At 38.8% G+C, this 10,842-nt stretch overlaps 1 protein-coding gene across 2 annotated transcripts in view; it reads right to left on the bottom strand.

Annotated features, from left to right (window-relative positions):
* Positions 1 to 733: 733 nt before the first annotated feature.
* Positions 734 to 10,842, bottom strand: part of LOC115097050 (carboxyl-terminal PDZ ligand of neuronal nitric oxide synthase protein-like) — a 238,198-nt gene continuing 228,089 nt past the window's right edge. For both annotated transcript variants that reach the window (XM_029612482.1, XM_029612483.1), the window contains 2 exons: positions 7,235 to 7,595; positions 734 to 5,268 (listed from right to left, as the gene is read on the bottom strand). In XM_029612482.1, coding sequence (XP_029468342.1) covers positions 4,701 to 5,268; positions 7,235 to 7,595 — 929 coding nt within the window. In that variant the 3' untranslated portion in view covers positions 734 to 4,700. The remainder of the gene's footprint in view (positions 5,269 to 7,234; positions 7,596 to 10,842) is intronic.

Below are 10,842 nucleotides of genomic sequence, written 5' to 3'. Positions count from 1 at the left end.
TGGCGATCCATGATATACATAGTTCTGTTGCACTGGGGGCACCTCTGGAACCTGGTAGACATGTTCAACTGAAAAAGAACTAAAGCAAACGATGCCGTCGCCCGCCCCCCCCCCCCCCCACCAGGAACCAATGGCAGAACCGAGACGAGAACAAAACTTTTAGAACACAAAAAAAGCTTACGTAGGGAGCTATTGGGTAAGATAATCAAGAGGCCCCCCCCCTTCAGCAAATGTTCCTGCTTCTGGAAAAAAATTCCTGAAGGCCTGGAAGCAGGAGAAGGGAGACAAAAAACTGTCTTGAGGGCTCCACAGAAAAAGAAAGGAAGATTGAAGGTCTCCTGTATGAACACATGGCATAATGGCATGCGCGGGCATACTCTATGACGCACGAAGTTCTAGAAATTTTGACATGTTTTCCAGACCAAGCTCCATTGGAAGATGTCACTCATGTATCAGGACTGTCATCCTGCTTTTCCTCACAGAAAAATATTAGATTTCTACCTACAGTCCATACAAATTACTTCTCAGTCTTTTTGGCTAAGACCTAAATGTAAGATCCGAGGTGTGAACTGAGCAGAGGCCTTCTTGGCCTTTTGGCAGAGACAGAAGTTGTCTGTGAGGAATGGAGGAGATAATGCCCTGGCATGCGACACCAGTAAGGAAAAAAAACTGTTTGGACCTTCACCAAATCAGGAAGATTAAGCCTCCTGCAGTTAAAAAGTACAGACAACAATTTAAGAAAACAGTAGATATTTTTATTTTTTAAATTTTTAATACAGTGCATTCACATTTTCACCCAAACAAAATTGTATGTGTTATACTATAAAACAGATTTTAAAAATAGTCTCAAAAGTCTATGATAATTTTAAGACTTACTGGCTAACCAAGTTCCCATTTTTGTATATTGAATTTTAAATTTTTCTGCACAATAGAATAAAATTGGAGTAAGCAGTGCTGTAATCTGCTGGCCCTTGCTCATTGACATTTTTGTGCCCCTTAGTAATCTTGTGCACAGGTTACTAAGGAGGAGGTGGGTAAATCAGGTTGGGTTTGGAATGGAGACTCCACCTCGAACAGTCATCTGTCATCAGGGCCAGACGTGTATCTGCAGTAAGGATGTGCTAGCGTCCTGGTTCGGGGACCCCGAAACCAGAATGAATTTTTCCCAAAATTTTAGGAAAAAATTCTGTTTCGGGTTAGTGCGCTCTAACGGGACTTAGTGAGCGCTAACGTTACAAAGGCCCGAACCACGGGAAATACGATATTTCCTGTAGTGGGCCAAAAATTAAGGTTCAGGCTTTACACATCCCTAGTCTGCAGTCACATGGCAGAGCAGGATAAATGTTACTGGCCTATATTTAGAAATCAGGATTCAACATTCCTTGCCTGGCAGTACACAACAGCCTCCGAGTACAGATTACACAATACTAGTAAAAGCAACTGAACATTATGAGGGGACTGTCACTTATGTTGCTTGTACAAATGTTCGACTGTCTTTGTCCCTATTCCTACTTCATAACAAAATATCTTGTATAAATCACATATGTCCTTACTGCTTCTAGAATGTGGTGCTAGTCCACTGCAGAAAGGGTAGAACACTGCTTTCAGAAAAACACTGAAGACAGGTTCACATTAACCCCGTGTACCCCTCAACAGCTTGTACTTATTTGAAATAAGCAACAAATTAAAAAAAAAAAAAAAAAAAGAGCCAGAACTCAAAAAGCTGTTCCAGAGAAGGATTTTCTTTTGTAATGCAGCTTGGCAACCTAACTTAGGTCAAACCCCTTGTACAGAAGTTTAACAGAGGGAAAAATAAAATGTTCTTCACCATGCTAAACGCATTTGTCATTCTGGGTGCATAGACTCCAAAGTAATTTATGCTTTGGAGCCAAAAATTGCAATTGAATAAATTACCAAAGCAGCTAAAAATAGTTTCTGATGTATGATTCTTCATTGTTTGCTCCTATCCCATCTACTTTTTAGTGATGGTCACTCCCATCCAATAACATACCATATTACCTTGCCCTGGCTAACATCCACCTTTCTCCTTTCCCTAAACTTCCCATGCCCATATTCTGATGCTTGTCTTCTCCGCCTCCCCCCCCCCCCCCAACTCTGTACTCTGATGCCCACAGTTCATCATACCCAAACCTACATTCTTTCATGCCATCACACCTACCCCACACCAAGCCGTGCTCCAGCACCATCTTTCCCCCTAACAGTGCTACATACTTCAGGGCCCCAAGCTTCTTGCATTATCCCATGTCCACACTCCCTGCCCCTACCTTTTCCTTTGTGTATGCTTTCTGCATTCAGCTCTCATTAGCCATAGGACCTGGGCCATGCTTTTGGATTTAGTTCTACCACAGTTATAACAGAGAGGGCAAATTTTGCAAAAGTAGTAACTTTTTGTAATACATACACATTTTTTCACACACAACTGTCTGCTGCTCATGGTCTTCATCCAATAGTTTAATATCTGTGAAAGGTTTTGCTATATGGAACAGTTCTTTAAATGTACTATTGAATAACTGTCTCATTCCCTGGAGGGCGAGATGCTGCATTTCACAGTTATCCTGTTGAGTAACACTTTCTATAAATAAACTTTTGTCTGCCAATACCATACAGGAGATGAACATTGCACAGTGCTCATTGCAAGTAATAAGACGATTAATATACTATGTTTATTTATTTTTTTTTTTTTTAAATCCATCTAATTTTATATACCTTTAAAAAATATATTTTATACACTCTACATTTATATAAAATGCCTACATTAGCAATGCATTATCGATAAGGAGACTTGGTGCATTTAAGCTTTAACATCTTTAGGTTTTCAAAGTCTTGTTAATCTATGTTGACACCCTCAAACTGTCTGTCTGCCTTGCTCTCTGAAAAAAAGTAAAGAAATTAAAGAAAAATTATGGTAGAGAATATCCACAAAATTATAAAAATAGAAGTGTGTGTGACCCGTTCTTCATAAAACAAAAAAAACTTTTTTAAATCACTTCTCCAAAAGAAGTTCAGCCTGAACAGCCAAAATGGTGCACAAATCTCTTCCAGTGTGTAATGCAAGTATCAAATTAGATGGTGATCTTAAAAAAAAAAGGGGGGGGGGGGAGAGAAGATTCCTTAATTGAACAGATAGGCTTCTATGCACAGGAGGCAAGATTGGTCATTCCCAACAAACAATTCGAACAGCCATTCATTGCAGAACACACACATACAAAACCTCTCCCACTGATTCACAAGCAATCACCAGACAAGTCCATTGAAGGAACAAAACATCTAACAGCTGGTCAGAAAAAAAGAGGTTTTTGGCAGTCTTTCAAGAATGTGCTTAAAACTGTGGCTCAAGTTTTTTTTTTAACTGAATGCTTTTGAACATGCAGCTCCTTTTTTTGAATAGGGTGGCAAAAGGGTCGAACAAAAGATTTTTGGAGTCCAGGATCAGTATTACCCATTATCACAATGCTCACTGTAACTAACCACCTAAATAAGCCTGCTGATTATGGAGGGTCCCGCTTCAGAACTTCCATGGTGAAAAATTTGCAGTCACATTAATTACTAGCAAGCTTCATTCTAGAAGTTTTCATACAACAGTTTGTTAAATCTTACAAAACTATTCTGAGTTGACAATACACTATTAGTTTTGAGGGGGAAATGAATATTGCACTTGCACTGGATGGTGTCAAACTGTAGAGCATTACTGTGCTGTGGAGATGGCCCACATGACAAACTTTGCCCTTGTTCCTCAGTCTCAGTCCTGGAAAGCTCTTAGCTTCTGCTTAGCCAACTATATCTTATCTCTTTGTAGACACTTGCACGGAAGAAAGGATATATGCTACCAAAATGCCTAACCTTATAAAACAAATGAAGAGCATCTGCTTTAGAAGCTTTAAAAAAATAAGCTTGACTCTTCTATTAATAACCTATTCAGAACTGTAGTGGTTAATTTTTAAATATGGTTTGACCCTTGAACTACAAAGCTTAATTTCTAAGAATTACAACTTGAAAGTAAAGGAATCCATATCGTTTTAAGGGGCAGGTAGATAACAAACTGAGGAACTGTAGAAAACTATTGCTTGGTCATGAATGAAGTTGTCCCATTTGCCCTATGCCAATCACAAAATCCTACCTGCATGCAAGATTTTATTTAGGGCAGCAGATGAAAGATGACAGCAATTCCTAATTGCATATCACCTTACATGTATATATATTTTTTAATTATTAACCTTTTATTCATGTACATAGAGTCAGCAGCAACATATTGCATTTGTCAAAAACAGTAAAGGTCTTAGTTGAGTATCTAGTGCAGCCAGTTTTGGGCAAGAGTTCCAATATAGAGAATGGCAGACTTTACTTTTACTTCCTTACCATGTATCCTATATAGGTTTCCTGAAGTCTACACTTCTGCCATGTAAATAAATTCAGTTCACACGGAAGACTTTCCTAATTCAACTCTAACTGCTGTGGATATTTTACTGCCTCTCAACACAATGGTACCTCAAATCAAGGTGAAAGGCTTACATTGTATTGATATCAATTTAATAGGTTGCCTTCAGTGTAATTTCTTCAACCATTAGAGTCCCAATACTTTTTTTGAAAGCAATTATAAAGATTTATGCTATTAGAAATCTCAGCTAAAGATTTTGCTTTAAAAAAAAAAGTGCATTCAGAACAGAAGTTAATCTTTTGACTTAATTATTTCTAATTGAGTACAGCTGATGTTGCCCTCTTGGGGTGTTGTCCGAATCATTGTCTGGCATTTCATCTTCGGAAAAGCTGATGTGTAAGCAAGTTTCATTGGCCACAGATGAAAATGGAAGCGTATTGTCACTGGCAGATTCTGTTTGCTCTAAGCCTTTAACTGGGCTTTCACTGTTACCAAAACTAGATCCAGAAGAGAACGGCCCTTGCAAATTATCATAGCTGCCAGTCATGGAATAAAAAATTCCTTTCAATTCAGAAATATCATTGCTGAATGACAAACGAGCTGGTGGTTTGACAGGGGAGATGTCTGTATTTTCAAGACTAGAGACCTGGGATATTTCTGTTGCTGATCCCCTAGTTTTGGATTCAAACTCTGAGGCAGAAAGTGAGCAGGAAGTAATGTTAGTAAAGCTGGTAAGGTGGAGGTTTGAAAGGGTAGTGATACTTCCATTCTTCATTGACCTCGATTCTTCCTCCTGTTCTGAAGAGATCTTGGGTGGTCTTTTTCTGAAGATTGGTGGAGGAGGGTTTAGTTTCGGGATAGCTTGCTGCAATCTTGGAAACAAAATTAAAAATATTAAAGCAAGAACACGGCAATCTAGCTTTACCCTAACAGCTTTCACAAGATAACATGGAGACAGAAGCTTATCTTCAAATGCACAATCTAAGAACCTTTTTAGTGTATTTATTTGTTACATCATTGAGGAACAGTTATCCAACCATTGGGCACTCTTCAAATAATCTTCAGACAACAGCAAAAACCAAATGGGAAGTCATGCTATGCAGAATATGAACATGGTGTCTGCAGAGGGGATGTAAGATTTATGCACATTGTCTCCCGTGCTGTGTTCCATATATTTAATTGTGTTATACTGAAGGAGTGTTAGAGGCACCAAGTACTATAGATATTCTTCCGGTAGCCAAGAGTCTAAGCTGGTCATCTTGCTGCTCTAGTCCCTGTTGACCTGAGAAATAGTTCTTCACACAATTTCCTCAACTCAGCCCCCATGTATAAGTAAGGCTACAGAACCACAGGATGAAAAGGTTTATGAGGGAATATGTCACTGCAAAATTGAGTTGCGGTAATGGTTTGATGCCTGTAGGTTCTGTCACCAATAAAGGAAAGAAAGATGCCAGCCTCCATAAGTGCAATGCAAAAACTGTTTGATGAAGTTTATAACACGTCCATGATAAAGTTTTTGCAGAATGTTTTCCATTTAAATGTATTTAAAAAATGACCATGTCTTTTCCAAAATGCATAATATAAGTGCTCTTTTTGTTCTCCAACTGTTATATAAACTGTGTGCTAACTCATATACATTGTTTTACAATTGAAAGGATACTCATTCTCCATGAATTAGCTAACCATTGATGGATTGGGTACACTATAGGATTTTAAGAGAATCCTGAAGGTAACAAGTCTGAAATTGTGTGTTCTACTTGATTACTAAGTACATCAAACTTTAGAAAACCTCTTGAAATAATTATCTAATCTGCCAATTGCTAGCTCAAGTTAGTTCTTCTAGTGAAGGTTTGTAAAGATATTCTTTTACTCTATCAAGGTTTGATTTGTTTGCTAGGGAACCAAGAGCTTGATCCTTAGTACATGTTGCTTCCATATTTGATTTTGTCACACAGATTAGTCATCTCTGTTCTTGACAGCATTATAAACACAATTGTGAAAATGCATTATGCTACAAAACCTTCCTTGTAAAAAAGAATTTAACTCAACTAGTCTGCACTCTGTAGTTAGGCTATCGAACTAGTGGTGATGAGACTTACTATCAGAATGGCCATTCTACATACTTGTGATATCACATTATTCTCAAAATCCCTGGTTTCACATGCACTACTACAATAATGTTCCATGGTCAACCATAACACAGCCAAGAATTTTACTAGGTTTTTTTTTTAAACAAATTGCCTTTACTAATTTACTTGACCTTGAGGCACCTTCACCTCAGACTGCAAGGAGAGGCTCATTTTCCATTTCAAGTAAAATAATCATAGCTACAAATGCTTCTTTACAAGTGTTATAGTTTAGTACAGTAATGTTCTCTCTGGAAAGCAGCTCTCTCTTCTAAAGTAGAGAGAATGAAGTCTTTCTGGCCACATAAGACAACACCAAACATATTGAAATTAAAACTGCCTATCCAGATTTAGATACCTGTAATTCTAGTATGGTTTGGAACAACTGTCTTAATTCTTATTTGTCATATCAAATTCCTTTTGCTACTTGCTGCTCTTCCCATTTTTACAGGGATCTTTCTTGTTCACTATGATTAATGTTATAATGTCCTATGCAGATACATGTTTGACAGCATAAAACAGCTGGTTGAGTTAATATATAAATGGAGCCCATACAGTTTTTAGGGTTTGTACAACTTCATACCAACTTACTGGGGCCACAGTCAAAGTAGAACAGTGATGGGATATAGCTGTTGAGAACCCACAGCAATGAACTGTTTATTTTTATCATTTTATATCTATAAACAAGCAAGAGATTTGACCAGGTACCTACCTTTCATCTTCTATTCGGATACTCAAATCATCCAACTTCACTCTGTCTGTTCCATTATTTGAAATGTTTTTGGCAACATCAGAACCCTCCACCTTCCTGATGAGCCCACTGGGTTCATCTGAGACCAGCTGGAGATCTTTGCTCTTCTCTATGTTGGTGCAGCCATGGCCTTTGTCCATATTAATGAGACTTGGATAGGAATCAGCAGCAGTGACCCCACACAGTAAGCCAGTATCAGAGTTGGCTAGGACGCTGGATGGCGTGGAGGTGGCAGGAAGGTTTATTTCCAGGCTGTATAGGTTCTTCAGGTTAAGTGACAGAGACTGAGCAATTGTCAAATTTTGTGAAAACTTCTTTTCAGCTAGAAAGCCAGAAGGAGAATTCAACTTAAGACAAATATTTTAAAAAATGTAGTAAAAATAATGTATTAAAACTTGTCATTTGCTCACATTTCATTTATTGCTTACATATTTATTATTATTTTTTATTTAAAAGTTTTTATATACCGTCATTAAGTTATTTACCATCATAACTGTTTACAATAGGGCACATGTCAAAGAAAATATAAATCATAAATTACATAAATAGTGCCATTATTATTCGGTAACAAAACATTATGAATAATATGGTTTATGATGAGGAATTTACATTGTATGTTTATTGCAATTCAACCTGTTGGTTTGACTTATAAGAGGGGGAAACTAATTTCCAGTAGTATCTGGAAACTGTGCGCTAGGTGCTCTGTCCGCTTCCTTATTTGAACCATGAAACCAGGTTCAAAATCCTGCTCAATGAGCAGCACATTTAAAAATACAATCCTATAATCTGCATATATTTCATTTTATTCCAGCTAGAACCACGGTGCTCATATTTGTAAACCTGCAAAATACCTGGCCACAAGACTGAATTTTGAGCTTTGCATTGTTTAATTATTCTTCAAACAATTGATTCAATGGTACAACCACAGAGATGGGAAGTTAGAAAGCCATCGGATTTGAATTCAATCTTTGCCACACTCTCTATGACCTTGAGCATAAAATGCATGAATTACCAGGGATGAATCCACCCTAGCTTGTATCACACTATGCTGGATTCTAGCTATTCCCTATGGTAAAGGGGATTCTGTTTTCATGGCTGGACTTAGAAAAGAATCAGAATCGGCTGAAATGAGTGACTTTGGAGCATAGGAGAAATGACTACATCTGCTTTATGATGTATTGTACTTTTCATCTAGAGTGAAAGAAATGAGGCAGCGTGACAGAGCACTTTATATAGTTTAGCAGCAATGTTCACTTTACACCGGGGAAGGGGGAAGAGCAGTAGGGATGTTGCATTTTCAAATTTCTGCTCCCACAGCAAAATGTGTGTGTAGAATGGCCATTCTTTTTCTCTTGCGTCTTCTGGGAGATCCGTGCTAACCAGCAGTTCTAGGTTATTCATTGTATTTAGGGAAAAAAGACATGTTTTGCTGAAACACTCAAAGTACATAATTAAGAGCACACAGCATGGCTCTTCCACATCTCATTTTAAATCTATTTTAAGCATTTGCAGTTTTTCTTTAATGACTTTACTTTGAAGTGCCGTGCATTAGTTTTTATCCCTGATGTAATGAAGTGATTAACTGTAAAATGTTACAAGAATGAAGTTGTGAAGCTGCTATACACAAAATAGATAGATTAACACAACATGAATTGACAATAGGTCCATTACATTTCACAGCTGAGCTGTGTGTGTGTGTGGATCCTCCGTCATTTCTTGACAGTCTGAGTGAACAGCAATGTTGCTTTCAAAGCTGAACCTACCTTCTTTAAATGCCCTTTTTTTCCCCCCACTTAAACATGAATGCAGACTGGAAAGTGATATTGGTTCCCCAGTTATATGTAACAGAGCAAATGGATTGGTGGGTTTTGAAATGAAAAAATTCTACACATTAAGGTAAAAAACTGATTAGTAGACAGAAAAAATTATATTAAAAAACACAGCATCCCACAGACGTTAGATGTATGGAAGACAGAACATTTTTAATCTCAATTTTGAGGGCACGTCTGATTCAGCTGGAGAGTGGTTCCTTCATAGGCAAGTTTCTTAGCATATGGATAGGTAGATCCAGAACAAGTGGGTTATGCACCTCTACCAGCAGATGGAGGCGGGGCAAAGCTGACATCACGGTATATATACCCCTGCAGTGACTTCAGCCTGCCAGTATTCTCCATCTCCAGCAGATGGTGGATGTGCATCTCCCTACTGGGGATTGCTTAAAAAAAAACCACACATTTTTTTTTCCAAAGGAGACGAGAAGGAGATTTATTCACTCCGCTCTCCTGTGATGACACCTTATGGTCCCTCCCCTCAGTTGAGAGTTCCTGAGGTGATATTTTTGGATCCCACCCTCAGGTGAATGCCTTGGTCAGGTAACTGGTTTTTGAGCCAGCGTGGGCTTAGTTATATAAAAAAAACCAAAAAACCCACAACTGAAAGGCAAGCAGATGCAGGAAGCAGAGCGCAGCAGTGAAGGTCCTTGCCCTTTCCCCCCACAGAGACAGACCTTGTACTCAGTCAGGATGGGCTGAGCTCGGGTAAAGAGTAATTTAAAAAAAAAAAAAAAAGAAAGAGAAGGGTTCGGTAGGTATTGCTCATATTTGGGCATCCCAGCTTGGTGTTCCCTCTGACGTGTGTCAGCACTGTTTGGAGGCTCAAGGAGAATTGCCTCCATCTGATTTTACTAAGCCCAGTTCTTTACAGCCTAATGCGGGAATAGAAAGAGCTGCCAGAGGTGTTTCCTGATTTTGGTGCTTCCCTAATTGGTTCATCAGTGGAGGGAAGGTAGTTCAGGGGGTGCAGGTCCCATGCCCCCTGGTTTTGGAATGGATCCCCTCTGCCTTTTCTTGGGTAGAACGTTTAAGGACTGCAGTCCTTTCTTCAGGCACAGTCCTTGGCCCCAGTCAATTCATAACAGGTCAGGATTGCAGGCTGTGGATTCCCACACACCTGGTGCTGCGGGTGTCAGACTACACCTAGATCTGCTGTGGGTCTCCCTGATAAGGACCCAGATGGCACAGATGATGAAGCCAATCTTTACTCCCTGGAGGATGGGGAAATTCCTCAAGGAATGGAGCTTTATAGAACTATGTTACCTTTCTTTCCTAGAGATGAGTTACCAGCTCTGATTTCCCAGACACTGAAGATGCTGGAAGTACCAGGGGCTGAATCCATGTCTGAGCCAAAGAAAGAAGGTTGATTTCTTTGTGTAAAGCCTCTTGTTTCCCTATTATGGAGGATATTAAAGAGACTAAGACCCCTATTATATTTCCATGACTTCAGATATGTTCTACAAACAATAATATTCTCGAAAATAGATTATTGTAACTCTTTATTGCTTGGTCTACCCGCTAACACTTTGAAACCTCTACAATTATTACAAAATGCCACTGCGAGGATTCTAACCAAATCCAACAAAAGGGAACATATTACACCCATCTTAAAGAACCTTCACTGGCTCCCCATCAATCAGAGAATCTTCTATAAAACCATAACAATAATCCACAAAGTCATCAAAAACTCTTCTCCAATTGAACTCACCATCCCTTTACAACTTCACACCTCTTCCC

The sequence above is a fragment of the Rhinatrema bivittatum genome, chromosome 8 (assembly GCF_901001135.1).
Source record: "Rhinatrema bivittatum chromosome 8, aRhiBiv1.1, whole genome shotgun sequence".
NCBI classification, from domain to species: Eukaryota; Metazoa; Chordata; class Amphibia; order Gymnophiona; family Rhinatrematidae; genus Rhinatrema; species Rhinatrema bivittatum.
Note: the sequence above shows the minus strand (reverse complement) of the source record. Positions and strands in the feature narration are given on the sequence as shown.